The sequence below is a fragment of the Notolepis coatsorum genome (assembly GCF_963971535.1).
Source record: "Notolepis coatsorum genome assembly, chromosome: 1".
NCBI lineage: Eukaryota > Metazoa > Chordata > Actinopteri > Aulopiformes > Paralepididae > Notolepis > Notolepis coatsorum.
The window spans coordinates 125,355,430-125,379,073 of record NC_140165.1 but is presented as its reverse complement, the minus strand read 5'-3'; the positions used below and the strand labels follow the sequence as shown (position 1 = coordinate 125,379,073).

The following is a 23,644-nucleotide window of genomic DNA, read 5'->3' as shown; positions in this document are numbered from 1 at the left end:
AGGCAACTGCACCTCCTCATCCATCACGCTCAACATAGGGGCCCCCCAGGGCTGTGTTCTGAGCCCCCTCCTCTACTCCCTGTACACACATGACTGCGTGGCACAGCGGAACAACAACACAATCATCAAATTTGCTGATGACACAGTAGTGGTGGGCCTGATCTCTGCCAACGACGAGAGGGCCTACCTGGAAGAGGTAGAGAATCTGTCACAGTGGTGTCAGGAGAACTGCCTCTCCCTGAACGTCAGCAAAACAAAAGAGATGATTGTGGACTTCAGGAGGTCGGGGGTCAAGGACTACAGCCCCCTCAGCATCGACGGGGCACCGGTTGAGAGAGTGAACAGTTTCAAGTACCTCGGAGCCCACATATCCGAGGACTTGACATGGACCACACACATTGACAGTGTTGTGAAGAAGGCACGACAACGCCTCTACTTCCTCAGGCGCCTAAGGAAGTTCCAAGTCAGTCAGAAGATCCTCAGGAACTTCTACTCATGTACAATCGAGAGCATCCTGACTGGCAACATCACCTCCTGGTTTGGGAATAGCACTGCACAAGACCGTAGCAGACTACAAAGAGTGACACGTTCAGCCGAACGCACAATTGGAGGGGGGCTTCCCACCCTCCAGAACATTTACAACAAGCGGTGCAGGGGGAAGGCTAAGAGAATCATCAAGGACTCCAGCCACCCGAACAACTGCCTCTTTGAACTGCTGCGGTCAGGCAAGTGATACCGGAGTCTTAAAGGGGAACTCCAACATTTTGGGAAATTAGCTTATTTAACATCTTCCCTGGAGTTAGACAAGAAGATACATAGCTTTTTTGTCTCTGTGCGTGCATTTAGCTTTGGGAATAGACGCTCCGTTAGCATAGCTTAGCTTCATCACTGGAAGTGAGGCAGATCCGTAGCCTTACAGTGCCTTACAGTGTATTGTAAGGTCTGACATTGACCAAATTGTCGACATCCATAATATTCTGGGGTCCTGCACCGAATTCGCATTTATCCGTAGGAATACCGTAAGAGCTTCTTTGATTTGTGTAATGAATTCCTTGTTATTAAGCAGCATCGTGTTAAATCGCCATCTTGGGGCTCGGGATGATAGTATACCAAATGTTCCTTTTAAGAGTAAATAACAGTGATCAGACAATGCACTGGGTATCATTTCCACATCGTAGTTATCAAATAGTCTCGGGGTTGTGAAAACGTAATCTATTCTGGATAATGTATTATGTCTCGCAGATCGACAAGAGTACTTCCGGGTCATGGGGTTGAGTGATCGCCATAAGTCATTTACACCTGTAATCTTCGACCAATCCTTTAATGCATTAGATGTATTTTTTTGTTCGTTGGAAAAGGAGGGGTTTGATTTGTCCATCCTTGGATTCCAAATGGCATTCAAATCCGCACCGATTATAAATGAGTATTCGGGAAGGTCTAACATTGCTCTGGTAAGTGTAGTGAAGAAACTAACTTCGTATAAATTTGGGGCGTATACCGCTACCAACGCTATTTTTCTGTTCTTGTGTAAAATCTTAGCTATAGTTATCCGACCATCTGCATCAGACCATACTCCCTTCAATTCAATATTCAACTTCCGTCTAACGACTATGGCTACTCCCCGAGTTCTCGTTCCAAAGGAAGAGTGACTGATGTTATGATATGTGTTGTAGTATATAGTACCTGTTAGAGTCTCTTTAATATTCAATAGTACCTGTTAGAGTCCCTGTAATATTCCAATAGTACCTGTCAGTGAAGAGTCCCTGTAATATTCCAATAGTACCAGTCAGTGAAGAGTCCCTGTAATATTCCAATAGTACCTGTCAGTGAAGAGTCCCTGTAATATTCCAATAGTACCTGTCAGTGAAGAGTCCCTTGGTGATGCCTCCACCAGGGATGTAGAGTCGCTGCTCCGCGGGGCCCCCCACCCCCCCCACCCCGGGGAACAGGGCCACTCTCTCCAGCTCAGTCCAGCCCAGCTCCTCCAGGAGAGCACCACACACCTTCTGCAGTGCAGGGGTGGCCAGGTACCTCAGGGGGGCGCTAGCGTGCAACAACAGAGACAGGAGAACAATATGTTAAAGGATAACTGAAAAGGCCTGTTCAGCCAGTAATTTAAGAGTTTGAATTGCTGTCTGAATGCCATGACATCATCTACATAGAGCTTAGGGCTGGGCGATATGGAAAAAAATCATATCACGATAACGATATGATAATGTTATCATATTTCTCTATATCGATAATTATCGAAATTGTTATAAGTATAATTTTTTTTTTTAACAACAGATGTATGTTTATTTTGCAGCAATTCTTTGTCGTTGCCGCCATCTTTAGTGTTACATCCCCTCACACTCCAGTTCTCAGGCTGCAGCTGGTTTGAAAGCGAAAGTAAACTGGCTTCTCTGCTGGCTGTGGCTCCAGGGGAGTTGAACAGTTCTGGCTCTGCTAGTTTATTTTCTGTCTTTTGGTGCTTTTTTGGTGGACAAACCACCGCACATGTGCACCGTGACTCGTGACTGGAGACTAGCTCTGCTAGCACACATAGCCTACTGTGTACAGACGGTTTCAAACTGCATTTTAAATTAGAAAGCAAACAAAATAAATGGACAAGAGAAAAATAAATCTCAATTTGGTCAGTATTGTCATTTGGACAAGCAAAGCCATTACTTTAAGTTGCAGGCGAGAAAGACAAGTCTGTCCACTGTCTCTGGTTTTAAAGCTGCCCTGTTGCAGGTCACAAAAAAATAAAAACGATTTTTCGATTTCTTTTTATTTCAATATTCGATATCGATTATTAAAATATATTGCGATATTTATCGTTATCGTTATATCGCCCAGCCCTAATAGAGCTACACACATAGACCATGCCATGACATTATCTACATAGAGCTACACACATTAGACCATGCCATGACATCATCTACATAGAGCTACACACATAGACCATGCCACAGCCCTGATCTACATAGAGCTACACACATAGACCATGCCACAGCCCTGATCTACATAGAGCTACACACATAGACCATGCCACAGCCCTTATCTACATAGAGCTACACACATAGACCATGCCACAGCCCTGATCTACATAGAGCTACACACATAGACCATGCCACAGCCCTGATCTACATAGAGCTACACACATAGACCATGCCACAGCCCTGATCTACATAGAGCTACACACATAGACCATGCCACAGCCCTTATCTACATAGAGCTACACACATAGACCATGCCACAGCCCTGATCTACATAGAGCTACACACATAGACCATGCCACAGCCCTGATCTACATAGAGCTACACACATAGACCATGCCACAGCCCTGATCTACATAGAGCTACACACATAGACCATGCCACAGCCCTTATCTACATAGAGCTACACACATAGACCATGCCACAGCCCTGATCTACATAGAGCTACACACATAGACCATGCCACAGCCCTGATCTACATAGAGCTACACACATAGACCATGCCACAGCCCTGATCTACATAGAGCTACACACATAGACCATGCCATGACATCATCTACATAGAGCTACACACATAGACCATGCCATGACATCATCTACATAGAGCTACACACATAGACCATGCCATGACATCATCTACATAGAGCTACACACATAGACCATGCCACAGCCCTGATCTACATAGAGCTACACACATAGACCATGCCATGACATCATCTACATAGAGCTACACACAGACCATGCCATGACATCATCTACATAGAGCTACACACATAGACCATGCCACAGCCCTGATCTACATAGAGCTACACACATAGACCATGCCACAGCCCTGATCTACATAGAGCTACACACATAGACCATGCCACAGCCCTTATCTACATAGAGCTACACACATAGACCATGCCACAGCCCTGATCTACATAGAGCTACACACATAGACCATGCCACAGCCCTGATCTACATAGAGCTACACACATAGACCATGCCACAGCCCTGATCTACATAGAGCTACACACATAGACCATGCCACAGCACCCCCACACAACAGCTCACAGCAGCACCTAGCCGGTCGTCTTAATAATCTAAATACACAGTATACTGTGGCTATGAGCACTCGTGGATATCTCTCATCCAATCACAATGTGTGTTTTAAACTAAATATCCATATCTCTCATCCAATCACAATGTGTGTTTTAAACTAAATATCCATATCTCTCATCCAATCACAATGTGTGTTTTAAACTAAATATCCATATCTCTCATCCAATCACAATGTGTGTTTTAAACTCTCATCCAATCACAATGTGTGTTTTAAACTCTCATCCAATCACAATGTGTGTTTTGCCAATCACAATGTGTGTTTAATCTCTCATCCAATCACAATGTGTGTTTTAAACTATCATCCAATCACAATGTGTGTTTTATCTCTCATCCAATCACAATGTGTGTTTTATCTCTCATCCAATCACAATGTGTGTTTTAAACTCTCATCCAATCACAATGTGTGTTTTAAAGTCTCATCCAATCACAATGTGTGTTTTAAAGTCTCATCCAATCACAATGTGTGTTTTAAAGTCTCACCCAATCACAATGTGTGTTTTAAACTCTCATCCAATCACAATGTGTGTTTTAAAGTCTCACCCAATCACAATGTGTGTTTTAAAGTCTCACCCCTGCAGCTGCTGGTCGTCCCTCTGGTGGGCGTGGCTAGAGGACACAACCACCGTCCTGCAGAACTGGCTGCTGCGGATCCAAGACAGCAGCTGCTTCCGGAAGCTTCTGGACTTTGTCTGGATGGAGGGTGACGCCCACAATATAAACACTTGAACATAATGTCCACAATATAAACACTTGAACATAATGTCCACAATATAAACACTACTTGAACATAATGTCCACAATATAAACACTTGAACATAATGTCCACAATATAAACACTTGAACATAATGTCCACAATATAAACACTTGTACATGATGTCCACAATATAAACACTACTTGAACATAATGTTCACAATATAAACACTACTTGAACATAATGTTCACAATATAAACACTACTTGAACATAATGTTCACAATATAAACACTACTTGAACATAATGTTCACAATATAAACACTACTTGAACATAATGTTCACAATATAAACACTTCTTGAACATAATGTTCACAATATAAACACTACTTGAACATAATGTTCACAATATAAACACTACTTGAACATAATGTTCACAATATAAACACTACTTGAACATAATGTTCACAATATAAACACTACTTGAACATAATGTTCACAATATAAACACTTCTTGAACATAATGTTCACAATATAAACACTACTTGAACATAATGTTCACAATATAAACACTACTTGAACATAATGTTCACAATATAAACACTTGAACATAATGTCCACAATATAAACACTTGAACATAATGTTCACAATATAAACACTACTTGAACATAATGTTCACAATATAAACACTACTTGAACATAATGTCCACAATATAAACACTACTTGAACATAATGTCCACAATATAAACACTACTTGAACATAATGTCCACAATATAAACACTACTTGAACATAATGTCCACAATATAAACACTACTTGAACATAATGTCCACAATATAAACACTACTTGAACACAATGATCACAATATAAACACTTGAACACAATGATCACAATATAAACACTACTTGAACATAATGTCCACAATATAAACACTACTTGAACATAATGTCCACAATATAAACACTACTTGAACATAATGTCCACAATATAAACACTACTTGAACACAATGATCACAATATAAACACTACTTGAACACAATGATCACAATATAAACACTACTTGAACATAATGTCCACAATATAAACACTACTTGAACATAATGTCCACAATATAAACACTACTTGAACATAATGTTCACAATATAAACACTACTTGAACATAATGTTCACAATATAAACACTACTTGAACATAATGTTCACAATATAAACACTACTTGTACATAATGTCCACAATATAAACACTACTTGAACATAATGTTCACAATATAAACACTACTTGAACATAATGTTCACAATATAAACACTTTAATAACACATGTACCTGGTTTAATAACACATTTACCTGGTTTAATAACACATTTACCTGGTTTAATAACACATTTACCTGGTTTAATAACTGGTTTAATAACACATGTACCTGGTTTAATAACACATTTACCTGGTTTAATAACTGGTTTAATAACACATTTACCTGGTTTAATAACTGGTTTAATAACACATTTACCTGGTTTAATAACTGGTTTAATAACACATTTACCTGGTTTAATAACACATTTACCTGGTTTAATAACTGGTTTAATAACGCATTTACCTGGTTTAATAACACATTTACCTGGTTTAATAACTGGTTTAATAACACATTTACCGGGTTTAATAACACATTTACATGGTTTAATAACTGGTTTAATAACACATTTACCTGGTTTAATAACTGGTTTAATAACACATTTACCTGGTTTAATAACACATTTACATGGTTTAATAACTGGTTTAATAACACATTTACCTGGTTTAATAACTGGTTTAATAACACATTTACCTGGTTTAATAACTGGTTTAATAACACATTTACCCGCTTTAATAACTGGTTTAATAACACATTTACCTGGTTTAATAACTGGTTTAATAACACATTTACCTGGTTTAATAACACATTTACCTGGTTTAATAACACATTTACCTGGTTTAATAACACATTTACCTGGTTTAATAACTGGTTTAATAACACATTTACCTGGTTTAATAACACATTTACCTGGTTTAATAACTGGTTTAATAACACATTTACATGGTTTAATAACTGGTTTAATAACACATTTACCTGCTTTAATAACTGGTTTAATAACACATTTACCTGGTTTAATAACTGGTTTAATAACACATTTACCTGGTTTAATAACTGGTTTAATAACACATTTACATGGTTTAATAACTGGTTTAATAACACATTTACCTGGTTTAATAACTGGTTTAATAACACATTTACCTGCTTTAATAACTGGTTTAATAACACATGGTTTAATAACACATTTACCTGGTTTAATAACTGGTTTAATAACACATTTACCTGGTTTAATAACACATGGTTTAATAACACATTTACCTGGTTTAATAACTGGTTTAATAACACATTTACCTGGTTTAATAACTGGTTTAATAACACATTTACCTGGTTTAATAACTGGTTTAATAACACATTTACCTGCTTTAATAACTAGTTTAATAACACATTTACCTGGTTTATTAACACATTTACCTGGTTTAATAACACATTTACCTGGTTTAATAACATTTACATTTTACATTTAGTCATTTAGCTGACGCTTTTATCCAAAGCGACTTACAAGTTCTGTACGACAAGCCATCAGGAAGAGCACAACTCTATCAGCTGAGTAACAATGTTCATCAAAGTGTTGAGTGCTACAGTGTAGGTTAGTTTATTAGGACAAGTGCATGACAGTATGGTTAGTTAGGGTTAGATTTTTTTTTTTTTTTTTTTTTTTTTTTTTTTCAGATAATGGTTGAAGAAGTGAGTCTTTAGTCGACGGCGAAAGATTGGACGTGTTTCGGCTGTCCTAACTGGGGTGGGTAGTTCATTCCACCATTGTGGGGCAAGGACTGAGAATAGGCGACTTCTCTTTGATGACCCTCCCGGAGCTTGGATAGGAGTAGGTCTGAGGCGGCCAGAAGATGCAGAGCGTAGGGGTCTTGAGGGTGTGTAGTTAGAGACCATTGACCGGAGGTAGGCGGGAGCAGTTCCCTTTGCCGCACGGTATGCTAGGTCAAGGGCCTTGAAGCGGATTCGTGCAGCAATGGGGAGCCAGTGCAGGTCCCTAAGAAGTGGGGTGACATGGGCCGACTTCGGTAGGTTTGAGATCAGGCGGGCCGCTGCGTTCTGAATGAGTTGAAGAGGCTTAGTGGCAGTGGCCGGGAGGCCAGCGAGCAGTGCGTTGCAGTAGTCGAGGCGGGAGATGACTGTTGATTGGACGAGGAGTTGGGTGGCTTCTTTTGTCAGGAAGGGGCGAATCCTTCTGACGTTGCTCAGGAGGAATCGGCAGGTTCTGGCCGAAACACATTTACATGGTTTAATAACTGGTTTAATAACACATTTACATGGTTTAATAACTGGTTTAATAACACATTTACCTGGTTTAATAACACATTTACCTGGTTTAATAACACATTTACCTGGTTTAATAACTGGTTTAATAACACATTTACCTGGTTTAATAACTGGTTTAATAACACATTTACCTGGTTTAATAACTGGTTTAATAACACATGTACCTGGTTTAATAACTGGTTTAATAACACATTTACCTGGTTTAATAACTGGTTTAATAACACATTTACCTGGTTTAATAACTGGTTTAATAACACATTTACCTGGTTTAATAACTGGTTTAATAACACATTTACCTGGTTTAATAACTGGTTTAATAACACATTTACATGGTTTAATAACTGGTTTAATAACACATTTACCTGGTTTAATAACACATTTACCTGGTTTAATAACACATTTACCTGGTTTAATAACTGGTTTAATAACACATTTACCTGGTTTAATAACACATGGTTTAATAACACATTTACTTGGTTTAATAACTGGTTTAATAACACATTTACATGGTTTAATAACTGGTTTAATAACTGGTTTAATAACACATTTACCTGGTTTAATAACACATTTACCTGGTTTAATAACACATTTACATGGTTTAATAACTGGTTTAATAACACATTTACCTGGTTTAATAACACATTTACCTGGTTTAATAACTGGTTTAATAACACATTTACCTGGTTTAATAACACATTTACCTGGTTTAATAACTGGTTTAATAACACATTTACCTGGTTTAATAACTGGTTTAATAACACATTTACCTGGTTTAATAACTGTTTTAATAACACATGTACCTGGTTTAATAACTGGTTTAATAACACATTTACATGGTTTAATAACTGGTTTAATAACACATTTACCTGGTTTAATAACTGGTTTAATAACACATTTACCTGCTTTAATAACTGGTTTAATAACACATTTACCTGGTTTAATAACTGGTTTAATAACACATTTACCTGGTTTAATAACTGGTTTAATAACACATTTACCTGGTTTAATAACTGGTTTAATAACACATTTACCTGGTTTAATAACTGGTTTAATAACACATGGTTTAATAACACATTTACCTGGTTTAATAACACATTTACCTGGTTTAATAACACATGGTTTAATAACACATTTACCTGGTTTAATAACTGGTTTAATAACACATTTACCTGGTTTAATAACTGGTTTAATAACACATTTACCTGGTTTAATAACTGGTTTAATAACACATTTACCTGCTTTAATAACTAGTTTAATAACACATTTACCTGCTTTATTAACACATTTACATGGTTTAATAACTGGTTTAATAACACATTTACCTGGTTTAATAACACATTTACCTGGTTTAATAACTGGTTTAATAACACATTTACCTGGTTTAATAACACATTTACCTGGTTTAATAACTGGTTTAATAACACATGTACCTGGTTTAATAACTGGTTTAATAACTGGTTTAATAACACATTTACCTGGTTTAATAACTGGTTTAATAACACATTTACCTGGTTTAATAACACATTTACCTGGTTTAATAACACATTTAAATGGTTTAATAACTGGTTTAATAACACATTTACCTGGTTTAATAACACATTTACCTGGTTTAATAACTGGTTTAATAACACATTTACCTGGTTTAATAACTGGTTTAATAACTGGTTTAATAACACATTTACCTGGTTTAATAACTGGTTTAATAACACATTTACCTGGTTTAATAACTGGTTTAATAACACATTTACCTGGTTTAATAACACATTTACCTGGTTTAATAACACATGGTTTAATAACACATTTACCTGGTTTAATAACACATTTACCTGGTTTAATAACTGGTTTAATAACACATTTGCCTGGTTTAATAACACATGGTTTAATAACACATTTACCTGGTTTAATAACACATTTACCTGGTTTAATAACACATTTACATGGTTTAATAACACATGTACCTGGTTTAATAACTGGTTTAATAACACATTTACCTGGTTTAATAACACATTTACATGGTTTAATAACTGGTTTAATAACACATTTACCTGGTTTAATAACACATTTACATGGTTTAATAACTGGTTTAATAACACATTTACCTGGTTTAATAACACATTTACATGGTTTAATAACTGGTTTAATAACACATTTACCTGGTTTAATAACACATTTACCTGGTTTAATAACACATTTACCTGGTTTAATAACACATTTACATGGTTTAATAACTGGTTTAATAACACATTTACATGGTTTAATAACTGGTTTAATAACACATTTACCTGGTTTAATAACTGGTTTAATAACACATTTACCTGGTTTAATAACTGGTTTAATAACTGGTTTAATAACACATTTACCTGGTTTAATAACTGGTTTAATAACACATGTACCTGGTTTAATAACACATGGTTTAATAACACATGTACCTGGTTTAATAACACATGGTTTAATAACACATGGTTTAATAACACATGTACCTGGTTTAATAACACATGTACCTGGTTTAATAACACATGGTTTAATAACACATGTACCTGGTTTAATAACACATGTACCTGGTTTAATAACACATGGTTTAATAACACATGTACCTGGTTTAATAATGCGTGGTTTAATAACACATTTACCTGGTTTAATAACACATGGTTTAATAACACATGTACCTGGTTTAATAACACATGGTTTAATAACACATGTACCTGGTTTAATAACACATGGTTTAATAACACATGTACCTGGTTTAATAACACATGCACCTGGTTTAATAACACATGGTTTAATAACACATGTACCTGGTTTAATAACACATGGTTTAATAACACATGTACCTGGTTTAATAACACATGGTTTAATAACACATGTACCTGGTTTAATAACTGGTTTAATAACACATGTACCTGGTTTAATAACACATGGTTTAATAACACATGTACCTGGTTTAATAACTGGTTTAATAACACATGTACCTGGTTTAATAACTGGTTCTGGTTTAATAACACATGGTTTAATAACACATTAATAGTATATTTCCATGTTAAAATAATACGGCTGCAGATTTACCTGAACTATTGGCGTTCTGATTTGAAGCACGACCAGCCTCCGCTCTGCTGCTGTGTACACTGTTAAAGAGAAGTGTGCTGCTGTTACTGTTAAAGAGAAGTGTGCTGCTGTTACTGTTAAAGAGAAGTGTGTTGCTGTTACTGTTAAAGAGAAGTGTGTTGCTGTTACTGTTAAAGAGAAGTGTGTTACTGTTACTGTTAAAGAGAAGTGTGTTGCTGTTACTGTTAAAGAGAAGTGTGCTGCTGTTACTGTTAAAGAGAAGTGTGTTACTGTTACTGTTAAAGAGAAGTGTGTTGCTGTTACTGTTAAAGAGAAGTGTGCTGCTGTTACTGTTAAAGAGAAGTGTGCTGCTGTTACTGTTAAAGAGAAGTGTGTTACTGTTACTGTTAAAGAGAAGTGTGTTGCTGTTACTGTTAACACTTTGGGTGCCGGGAGCCGTCTTTAGACGTCTTTGCTGGCCATGCTAAAGTTGCCGGGGGACGCTGTACGTCGTCTTTATATCAATATTTCAAAAATCTGCGATCGGATTCATAATGTCCCTCCGCTGGCCTGAGATTCACCAGCAGGACCCACTGAGCTCTCTGGCGGTTCAGGAGCGCCATCTGGTGGCCGATCGGCGCAAGCGCTTAACAGGAAGCGCACTAGAGGTTTTGCTAGACGTCCGTATTGCTTCCGGCCACTCGGTACATGTCCCGTGACTCTAGCTCGTCACTCTACATAGCGATCGATTGCCAATAACTCGATAAACAACATGATTTGGACGTATATACCATTATACAAGCTGGAGATGGACCGGGTAATAATATATCCCATAATGATAAAATTTCTACTCGACGATGATCGCCCAACGGCGCGCGGAGACTGGGGTGAGTTTCAGCGTGTAACGTTACCGTCTTCGATAATAACTGATATTATCAACATTTGACCCACATTAGATGATTGGTATAACGCTGCCCACGGAATTATAAACGCCCCCTCGCCCATCCGGTCAACATCAGATGACGTGTAGTAACTTCTAGAAGTACGTCTAGTTGGAATTTTTTATATCGCGCTGATTGCCATCAAACTGTATTTCATCATCAATATAATGCATTTGGGGCTATATATCACGTTCTGGAGAAAGCTGCAGAAAGAGATGAAAACATACTTATACATTAGACCATACTTTACTATGAATATGTGAATGAAAAAGTTTAACGTTGCTACACAATGAACAATACATATAGGACTTTGAATGGGCCCTAATAATGGCAATGTAGCAATAGAATTTAAAAAGTTATAGCCCTGCAAAGAAGGGGACTTTCTCCATAGACAAATAGCGCTGGCAATCTATGGTATATCATTAATTTAACCTTAGGCAACCAAAGTGTTAAAGAGAAGTGTGTTACTGTTACTGTTAAAGAGAAGTGTGTTGCTGTTACTGTTAGAGAAGTGTGTTACTGTTACTGTTAAAGAGAAGTGTGTTGCTGTTACTGTTAAAGAGAAGTGTGTTGCTGTTACTGTTAAAGAGAAGTGTGTTGCTGTTACTGTTAAAGAGAAGTGTGTTGCTGTTACTGTTAAAGAGAAGTGTGTTACTGTTACTGTTAAAGAGAAGTGTGTTGCTGTTACTGTTAAAGAGAAGTGTGTTACTGTTACTGTTAAAGAGAAGTGTGTTGCTGTTACTGTTAAAGAGAAGTGTGTTGCTGTTACTGTTAAAGAGAAGTGTGTTGCTGTTACTGTTAAAGAGAAGTGTGTTGCTGTTACTGTTAAAGAGAAGTGTGTTACTGTTACTGTTAAAGAGAAGTGTGTTACTGTTACTGTTAAAGAGAAGTGTGTTACTGTTAAAGAGAAGTGTGTTACTGTTACTGTTAAAGAGAAGTGTGTTACTGTTACTGTTAAAGAGAAGTGTGTTACTGTTACTGTTAAAGAGAAGTGTGTTGCTGTTACTGTTAAAGAGAAGTGTGTTACTGTTACTGTTAAAGAGAAGTGTGTTGCTGTTACTGTTAAAGAGAAGTGTGCTGCTGTTACTGTTAAAGAGAAGTGTGTTACTGTTACTGTTAAAGAGAAGTGTGTTGCTGTTACTGTTAAAGAGAAGTGTGTTACTGTTACTGTTAAAGAGAAGTGTGTTGCTGTTACTGTTAAAGAGAAGTGTGTTGCTGTTACTGTTAAAGAGAAGTGTGTTGCTGTTACTGTTAAAGAGAAGTGTGTTACTGTTACTGTTAAAGAGAAGTGTGTTACTGTTACTGTTAAAGAGAAGTGTGTTGCTGTTACTGTTAAAGAGAAGTGTGCCGCTGTTACTGTTAAAGAGAAGTGTGTTGCTGTTACTGTTAAAGAGAAGTGTGTTACTGTTACAGAGAAGTGTGTTACTGTTAAAGAGAAGTGTGCTGCTGTTACTGTTAAAGAGAAGTGTGTTGCTGTTACTGTTAAAGAGAAGTGTGTTACTGTTACTGTTAAAGAGAAGTGTGTTACTGTTAAAGAGAAGTGTGTTACTGTTACTGTTAAAGAGAAGTGTGTTACTGTTACTGTTAAAGAGAAGTGTGCTGCTGTTACTGTTAAAGAGAAGTGTGCTGCTGTTACTGTTAAAGAGAAGTGTGCTGCTGTTACTGTTAAAGAGAAGTGTGTTGCTGTTACTGTTAAAGAGAAGTGTGTTGCTGTTACTGTTAAAGAGAAGTGTGTTACTGTTACTGTTAAAGAGAAGTGTGCTGCTGTTAAAGAGAAGTGTGCTGCTGTTAAAGAGAAGTGTGTTGCTGTTAAAGAGAAGTGTGTTGCTGTTGCTGTTAAAGAGAAGTGTGTTGCTGTTACTGTTAAAGAGAAGTGTGTTGCTGTTACTGTTAAAGAGAAGTGTGTTGCTGTTACTGTTAAAGAGAAGTGTGTTCAGAATATATAAATATTTGATCGGCTCAGAGGCAAAACAAACCATTTGACATCACTAATAATTCTGCAGCTTGCTCACTGTACAGCTTATGACATCACTAATAATTCTGCAGCTTGCTCACTGTACAGCTTATGACTAAAGTTACATATTCCACTAGGTGTTGGTGTTAACCCTTTCACTGCCACACGACAGAAGGTTAACCCTTTACTATCACACAACCGACGGCGATGCTCCATCATTAGCATCATAAGTCCGCGGATGCTAATGATGGAGCATCGCCGTCGGTTGTGTGATAGTAAAGGGCTAACCGGCTGTATTGTCACAGTGAAAGGGTTAACCGGCTGTCGTGTGGCAGTGAAAGGGTTAACGGGGCAGCCGCACCTTCTGCTGCGGTGTGGAGCTCCTGGTGGTCCGAGGTGCAGTAGGGGTTGTTCCCCACCAGGGGCAGCAGACAGTCTGTGTGCAGGTAGCCGACCAGACGCATGTTGAGGGTGGACACCAGGAGGTCCGCTGCCAGCTGGCCCACGTTGCCCACCGCCACCGCGGGCTGGCAGGACGTCCACAAACACACATGTTATTCATGAACACCTCCCTCTCTGGGACCCAAGTACTGCAGACAATACTGTGAGTTATTATTATGCATTATCGCCCGATTCTATTAACACCAAATTTTTTTTTAACTCACGATTAACTTTAAAAATAACTTTTTTACTAGACTTCACTCCGGTGTATTATTGATGCTCTCATTGATACTGTGTGTGTGTGTGTGTGTGTGTGTGTGTGTGTGTGTGTGTGTGTGTGTGTGTGTGTGTGTGTGTGTGTGTGTGTGTGTGTGTGTGTGTGTGTGTGTGTGTGTGTGTGTGTGTGTGTGTGTGTGTGTGTGTGTGTGTGTGTGTGTGTGTGTGTGTGTGTGTGTGTGTGTGTGTGTGTGTGTGTGTGTGTGTGTGTGTGTGTGTGTGTGTGTGTGTGTGTGTGTGTGTGTGTGTGTGTGTGTGTGTGTGTGTGTGTGTGTGTGTGTGTGTGTGTGTGTGTGTGTGTGTGTGTGTGTGTGTGTGTGTGTGTGTGTGTGTGTGTGTGTGTGTGTGTGTGTGTGTGTGTGTGTGTGTGTGTGTGTGTGTGTGTGTGTGTGTGTGTGTGTGTGTGTGTGTGTGTGTGTGTGTGTGTGTGTGTGTGTGTGTGTGTGTGTGTGTGTGTGTGTGTGTGTGTGTGTGTGTGTGTGTGTGTGTGTGTGTGTGTGTGTGTGTGTGTGTGTGTGTGTGTGTGTGTGTGTGTGTGTGTGTGTGTGTGTGTGTGTGTGTGTGTGTGTGTGTGTGTGTGATATATATAGAGAGAGGGGGGTGAGAGAGATGAGGAAGGGGCCAGAGAGAAAGAGAGCTGGGAGAGTGTGTGTGTGAGAGAGAGAGGGGGGGGTGTGATTACTCAGCCCTTGTGTGGGTGAATGTAACAAGTTCCTAACGTTTTCTTTCCCCTATTATTTCATGCACACTTTATTCATTTTTTTTAAATATTTTAATCGATTGACAGCACTAGTAATAATATAATGATCATATGTAATAATAGCATATGTAATATAATTCTCATGTGTAATATAATTATCTAGTCAGATGCAGAGAGTGGCTCGTTCAGAGGAGGGCTTCCCACTGTCCAGGACATTTACACCAGGCGTTGCAGTGCCAAGGCTAAGAGAATAATCAAAGACGCTAGTCACCCAAAACTGCCTCTTTATTTATTAAAAAGATTTGCACCCATACCTAATTTTTGCATTTAGCATTTTTTTTAAGTTTGCATTTTTGTACCTCAATGTCTGCATTTTTATTTTGTTGTACTTTAGTTTGTATAGTGTTGGGACTGTATTCCTCTTTACAATTGTATTGTATGAAGCACATTCTCAAGGGCTCATACAGAACCAAGCATTTCACTGTAATGTACAAAACAAACTTGAACTTGATGGGGATTGGTTTTTATTAGGGGTGTAACAATGCATCGCAATGCATCGATCCTAAGGTGACGATTCAACTGCATCGATTTGAAAATTTTAAGAATCGATTATTACATTTTATTTTTTTGTGTCGATTTTTTTTACCTATACTTCATTGATGCCGAGTGAATCAGTTCCCCCAGCCACATTTGTGTATACATTTTTGGGGGGGAATTAACTGATCAAAAATAGGGATGCCCCGATCACGTTTTTTGCCACCGATACCAATCACCGATCGTCGTGAGCCATATCGGCCGATACCGATCGTTTTTGATAAAAAAATTCTTTTAAATTATTTTATATAATTTTTTTTTATTATATAAAATATATATATTATATAATTAGACTTGTACTTGTATTATCTGCGAGACATCGCCACCACGCAACAAGCTCCACTGTCTGTGTGTACTCTAGTAGCCTCCAGCTACGGCCAGGATTCTCCGGAGCTGCAGCTAGACCCTATACTCGAGTAGCCTGCAGCTACGGCCAGGATTCTCCGGAGCTGCAGCTAGACCCTATTGATCATATTCAACAACATGCCCTCAGCTCGAATACGCATCGAATCAGTGTTATAAAACATTGATATCAGGAGCTATCTGTGGCTACTGCTGGCCGGCTATATAACGTTGATACAGCGCCTCTGTGAACTATTTAGTTCAGTGGGACATTTCGTTTTGAACAGTGAGCTGGCGTCAGCTAACATGAGCTAGCTGAGGTATCATACACATCTCTACTAGACTTGCTGGAGCGTTTGTTGATGTCAGGAGCTATCGGTAGCTGGCCGGCTAGATACCGTTCGGTTAGACAATGTCTCATCATGTATTGGAGTGAATGGTTGACTCACTGGGTCATTTTGTAACGGTAGCTAACGTTAGCTAAGGGAGACGCCGTCCTCCCGTCCCACTAGACTAGACTACTAGACCCGTGTTTACATGCGCGCGGGAGGGGCTGGAGGGAGGAGCAGACGCCGCACAGCTCCCGGTGTCTGAGACAGAACTCAGCGAGACGAGCGAGTGAGATCGGTTTTGACGATCGGCGAAAATAAAGCATTATCACCGATCGCATATTTATACTGATTATCGGCCGATAACGATCGGTAAATCAAAAATGTATCGAATCGTGGTCAAATGAAGATATTTCATGATGCATTGAATCGTTGCCTGAAGAATCGTAATCGAATCGAATCGTAATCTAATCAAATCGTTGTGGGGTCGAAATGTTACACCCCTAGTTTTTATGCATAGCTTTATGTAATTTTATGTAATTTATGCAAATGATTAAACCCTCAGCTCTGAACTCGGCAGAATCTGCACATGGCTCGCTGATAACAAACTATCATTACACCTGGGCAAAACAGAGTCCATTCTCTTTGGATCAAATAACAAACTCAGCAAGACCGACGGCTTCTCAGTTACAGTGGGTGACAATATTGTCACAAAGAAAGATGAAATTACATACCTGAATGAATGAATGAATGAAAACTTTATTTAACAGATTGCAGAATGGGTACAATACAGTACGGCTCAATACATACAATTGTTAAGGGGATGCAGACCTGAGAAAGACGTTTGTCTTGTTTCCATCAGGGTCCCCCATTTTCAATTCATATAGACATTTATGACATACACAACATACATGACATTTATGGCATAGGGACATATAGGTATTTAGTACTGATACATTTGTGACATAGGCGGTATTCAAATATACAGTACTGTTACCCCTAGATCCTGACAGAGTATATACATATGATGGGGAGGGGACTGTACATTAGGAGGGGGTGGGTGGGTGGGAGGGAAATATACATACGGCGGGGAGGGAATATATACATGCGGTGGGGAGGAGACTGTCTATTAGGAGGTGGTGGGGGTTTTGGGCATTTACGGTGGCCAGTTTCGAATTGCAGCCTCCCGTAGGTGCTCTTTAAGGGCGGTTTTGAATGTGGGAAGGGATTCACATTCCTTTACAGCTTTGGGTAGGGCGTTCCACATTGTTGTGGCATAATTGCGAAACGTGTTTAGTCCCTTGTTTGAGCCGAATCTGGGTTTAACATGATTTGTTGAGCTTCCTCTGGTGTAGTGGTTGTGGTATTCACTGACCTTTGGGAAGTATTTTGACATGTACATGGGCACCCCGGTCGTATAGTGTATCTTGTAGACCAGGCCCATTGCAAGTTGCTGTACTCTGTCGTCTACTCTAAGCCATCCTAGGTTGGCAAAGTGGGCAGGGGTGAGGTGGGTTCTGGGGTTCAGGTCAAGTAGTAGTCTGACCAGTTTGTTTTGTGAGTATTGTAATTTTGTTTTAAGCGCCTTTGAGGTGCTTTGGTACCATGAGGTGCACGCATAGTCATAGTACCCTTGAATGAGTGCTCCTGCCAGAGTCTTCAGGGTATTCTTGTTTACCAGAGAGGAGATCCGGTACAAGAATCTAGTTCGTTGGTTGACTTTTTTTATTACATTGGATGCCATTTTGTCACAGGAAAGATTTGCCTCTAGGATGGAACCCAGGTAGGTAATTTCGTCTTTCCTTGTGACAATATTGTCACCCACTGTAACTGAGAATCCGTCGGTCTTGCTGAGTTTGTTATTTGAACCGAAGAGAATGGACTCTGTTTTGCCCATGTGTAATGATAGTTTGTTATCAGCGAGCCATATGCAGATTTTGCCTAGTTCTGTGCTGAGGGTTTTTTCAACCTGCAATTTGTTCTTGTCAGAGACCAGCAGGGCTGAGTCGTCCGCAAACAGGAACAGGTTGCAGTCACAGGCTGACGACATGTCATTTGCATAAATTAGGAAGAGTAGCGGTCCTAGTATGCTTCCTTGTGGAACACCACAGCTCACTGTGAGGGGGGGGGATAGAGTACCGTTTACCTCTACCATCTGTTCTCTCCCCTCCAGGTAGGATTGCATCCAGCTCACTCAAAACCAATTGCTTTTAGCTTGTCCATTAGAATGGAGTGATTGACAGTGTCGAAGGCCTTTTGTAGGTCCAGCATGACCATGCCGCAGTATTTGCCAGCGTCCACCTCTTGTTTGATGTGGTCGTTCAAATAGAGGAGGCATGTGTCAGTGGAGTGGGACGTTCTGAAGCCAGATTGGAATTCGTAGATTAGGTTTTTTTCCGCCAGGTACTTTTCGACCTGTTCGTAGACTATTTTCTCCATGACTTTCGAGATGGAGGTAAGAATAGAAACAGGGCGGTAGTTGCCTGGGTCTAATTTGCTGCCCTTTTTGTGTAGAGGGGTCACTCTCGCAATTTTGAAGTCCTTGGGGACGTGCCCCTGTCTTATAGAGAGGTTTATTATGTGTGTGATGACTGGGGTGATGGCGGCTGGGTTCCATCCTAGAAGCAAATCTTTCCTGTGACAAAATGGCATCCAATGTAATAAAAAAAAGTCAACCAACGAACTAGATTCTTGTACCGGATCTCCTCTCTGGTAAACAAGAATACCCTGAAGACTCTGGCAGGAGCACTCATTCAAGGGTACTATGACTATGCTTGCACCTCATGGTACCAAAGCACCTCAAAGGTACTAAAAACTAAATTACAAACATCTCAAAACAAACTGGTCAGACTACTACTTGACCTTACTCCTAGAACCCACCTCACCCCTGCCCACTTTGACAACCTAGGATGGCTTAGAGTAGAGGACAGAGTACAGCAACTTGCAATGGGCCTGTTCTACAAGATACACTACACAACTACGTACCCATGTACATGTCAAAATACTTCCCAAAAGGTCAGTGAATACCACGACCACGACACCAGAGGGAGCTCCACAAATCATGTTAAACCCAGATTCGGCTCAAACAAGGGACTAAACACGTTTCGCAATTATGCCACATCAATGTGGAACGCCCTACCCACAGCTGTAAAGGAATGTGAATCACTACCCACATTCAAAACCACTCTCTCACGGGAGACTGCAATTCGAAACTGGCCCCTGTAAATGTCCTAATCCAACCCCCTCCAATGTACAGTCCCCCCCCCCCACCCCACCTACCCAACCTCCTCCAATGTACAGTTTCTTCGTCAAATATACTCTTTTTAGACTCTTTTTGTATCATAAACAGTACTATATTTGTACATCTGGTATGTCATAAATGTCTAGATGTAGCAGTACTGTCTATCTGTATGTCATGTATGTCATACATGTTATGATTAATTGAAAATGGGGGACCCTGATGTAAACAAGACGAAAGTCTTTCTCTGGTCTGCATCCCCTTAACAAGTGTGTGTATTGAGCTGTACTGTATTGGAAGTGAGTGAGTAACATTGACGTTATTGCACGTTCCGATTCACAGTGTAGGGTCCACTGCAACAGGACATTATTATTAACTTGGGTCTGTTTAGAATGTTTATGTGGTCAAGAATCATACCGTTGTTGTGTATAATAACTTGTAAATGTAAGAGGAGTTAGCATTGCAGCTGTGGCATTGTGCCATATTGTTGACAAAGCATGGCATGAGAATAATAACTATGAACTGCGGCTGAATGTTCCCCAGGTCATCACTCTGACCACAGACAGCAAACACCACTGACTGGGTGGTAAGTTGATATGGTAAGCACCAGGGTTCGAATTATCATCTGAGAGCTATGGGGGCCCCCTGAATATTTTTTTTTTTACTATTATTTTCCTGAAATTGTGGCTGTTTTCGAAGTCATATTTAGAGGAATATCTCATTAGAATTTGTCTAATACTAAGTAATAATGACATCACACAACAGTCTAATCATTAGACTATTGTGTGATGTCATTATTCAGTCTCATTCTTAACCATCAATATTTGTTCATTTTCTTACTCACCTCTGATATATAATGCCATATTTACTTATTTGCATTTTGCATCTGATAAAATACAACAATTTAATTTGAAAAATGAGACAAAATGTATGAACTTGAATTAACATTTATTTGTCTCTGCACTTATAAATCAAAAACTAACAAAATAATCGAATGGAAAAAAACAGCAGCATTCATCAGGATACAGTAAGTAACATTATCATCTGATAATAAAATGAACATAAAAGCTGCCCTCTAGTGGCCGGCGATAAACTCTTCATACTTGTATAAATCAAAATAAATAATGTTATAAAAAATTTGCACAGGTAATCAAGCAACTCTGCATCTGTGCCCTTATCAAGTTCAACAAGGTCAAGAAAAACATTGTCCACATCTCCATCCCCAGTGACATCACATCTGACATAAATTATCATGTAAGCTTTTCCATGAATTGTGCTTTCATCCAGTGTTATACTGATACGTGAATCCTGCGATTTGACATGAGAAACAATTTTTTTTTCATCTCTGTGGCAATGTGCTCTATGATCTGTGCACAAGAATGATCGGATTGGTGAGCTGGCCCGACTGTCGCACCGTTCAACTCATTAAGTGTCATAAGGGGGTTCAATTTGGTATAAGGCAACCTTTCTTTAGCGACAGTATATGCTGCCCTGAATGAACTGGCTGTCTCCTTGAGCAAAGCAGATGTGATTTCGCTCACTTTTCTTGGAAGCACTTCCTTCCGGGTTTGACATTCTATAGCTTGCTTATGAGCAACGCTATCACTGTGCAAGTATATTTTCTTCCTCAACTTCTTGCTCTGAGAGCTAGTCACAGTCCCATTCATCCACTGCTCTGCCAAATGGGCTCCAAATGATTTATTTAACAATATCTTGGCGTTTTTACATGGAAGGCAGCCAATGCATCCCTCCTTGGCAAATAACCAGCTATATTTATTTTTCCAAAAGTTCCACTGACTCGGACCCCAGCATTGTGGTGGTTGAGTAGCAGCGCAGTCCAGGTCTAGTGGTGGAGACTCGGGTCTGGCAGTGGCAACCGGCGCGGTAACAATAACAGGTGCAGCAGAGCCAGTGGTGCAGTGGCAAATTGACAGTAGGTCAAACGCTCCACGCGCGTGCGCGTGCGCGCGCATGCACAGTTTTTTTTGTTGGCTGCTCTCGTCCTGCAGCTGGATACTATTGCCTCACAGCGCGGCCGTCAGCGCGCGGCCCAGAGAGCGCCGCTGGCTCTGCGGCTCTGCAGCTGCATGCTTCTCCGGGAGTCCGGTTGGATAATGCCATGTAAAAAGCGATTGCGCGTACTTCAGCCTCAGTGACCGAGGTATAACGCCGTTATACCGAGTTATACCAGCACTGCACCACTGAGCAGAGCTAACACTAGTACTAGCACTAGCAGTGTCAACTTCAGTGACAGTAGCGCTGCTAGCTGCTACACTAACAGCGTCAGACTTTGGCCTTTTTATAAAACCAAAGCTGTCCAGCTTTGTACAGCCTTGCGGCGGGTTGAGCCTTTTTTTTGGCGGCATGTGGCGTACTGTTTAGTGTTTATGTTTTCAGTTGCAGCCTGCAGGACACAGCCGGACCGGCAGCCTTCTGTTTACATTAGCTGCTTCTTCTTCACTAGGTTGGAGTAGCGTTAAACTTATGGGGCGACGCTCATGGGCGACACATAGCGGCTTGGCGGTGAAATGCAGCCTATTCCACAACATTAATTACTCTGTTCTTTTAAAAACTGAAAAGAAAAATATGATCTATTAACAATTTATTTAGGTAGCATAAATAATACTAATTCGTACATAAAAAAAAAAAAAAAAAAAAAAAGATTAGGGGGTCTTGACTATGGGGGCTCAGACTATAGCTATGGGGGCTGAGCCCCCATTGGTCCCCTCATAATTCGAACACTGGTAAGCACACCAGAATCTTACCACACAACATTACATGTGTACCGGTATGCGCACAATGTGCTTACCATATCAACAGGTGTGACCAGTGCTATTCAGAAAGAAATGGCTCGATTGGATTGATTGATTGATTGATTGATTGATTGATTGAAAGTTTATTAACAGATTGCAGAATGGGTACAGTACAGTACAGCTCAATACACACAATTGTTAAGGGGATGCAGACCAGAGAAAGACTTTCGTCTTGTTTACATCAGGGTCCCCCATTTTCAATTCATCATAACATATATGACACACACGACATACAGATAGACAGTACTGTTACATGATCTATACATTTATGACATACCAGATTTACAAATACAGTACTGTTTGTGATACAAGAAGAGTACACGAGATGTAACTATACTCACCATGACCAGGGTACAGTCCTTAAAGCAGGGGGCGGTGTTTTCTTTGGAGACAAACATGATATTATTGACTATATGAAAACGTTTATACAACTAGCTATAATAATAATAATAACACATGTGTGTGTTTGCGGCTTTGCTTTCACTAGTGTTGTTGTCGCGGAGCAACGGGGGCCTACAGCATTCACCCTGCGTCGAGTTCTGATGAGTCACCTTTCTTTGGTACAAGTTCAGATGCCTGAATGAAATAAAAAAATACTAATACAGATAAATAATTAGGGTTTCGGTAAGGATAAAAAGATCTACGTATTTGCATTCATGTCGCCAATATTTGCATTGTGTCGACAGAATGCCGTTTGAAAAAAAGAATCATGAACCAGGTTTTTTGTTGTTGTCCAGGAACAGGAATACGAAACGGCTACTTGCGGCATAGCAAAGATTTTGTTGAATGAATG

At 39.5% G+C, this 23,644-nt stretch overlaps 1 protein-coding gene across 1 annotated transcript in view; it reads right to left on the bottom strand.

Moving 5' to 3' along the window:
* Nucleotides 1–23,371, bottom strand: part of psmg2 (proteasome (prosome, macropain) assembly chaperone 2) — a 35,533-nt gene extending 12,162 nt beyond the window's left edge. The window contains exons 1-5 of the mRNA XM_084317046.1: nt 23,193–23,371; nt 14,480–14,645; nt 11,245–11,303; nt 4,653–4,771; nt 1,858–2,043 (exon numbers count right to left, since the gene is read on the bottom strand). Of these exons, the coding sequence (XP_084173172.1) occupies nt 1,858–2,043; nt 4,653–4,771; nt 11,245–11,303; nt 14,480–14,645; nt 23,193–23,249 (587 nt within the window). The 5' untranslated portion in view covers nt 23,250–23,371. The remainder of the gene's footprint in view (nt 1–1,857; nt 2,044–4,652; nt 4,772–11,244; nt 11,304–14,479; nt 14,646–23,192) is intronic.
* Between the last annotated feature and the right edge of the window lie 273 nt (nt 23,372–23,644).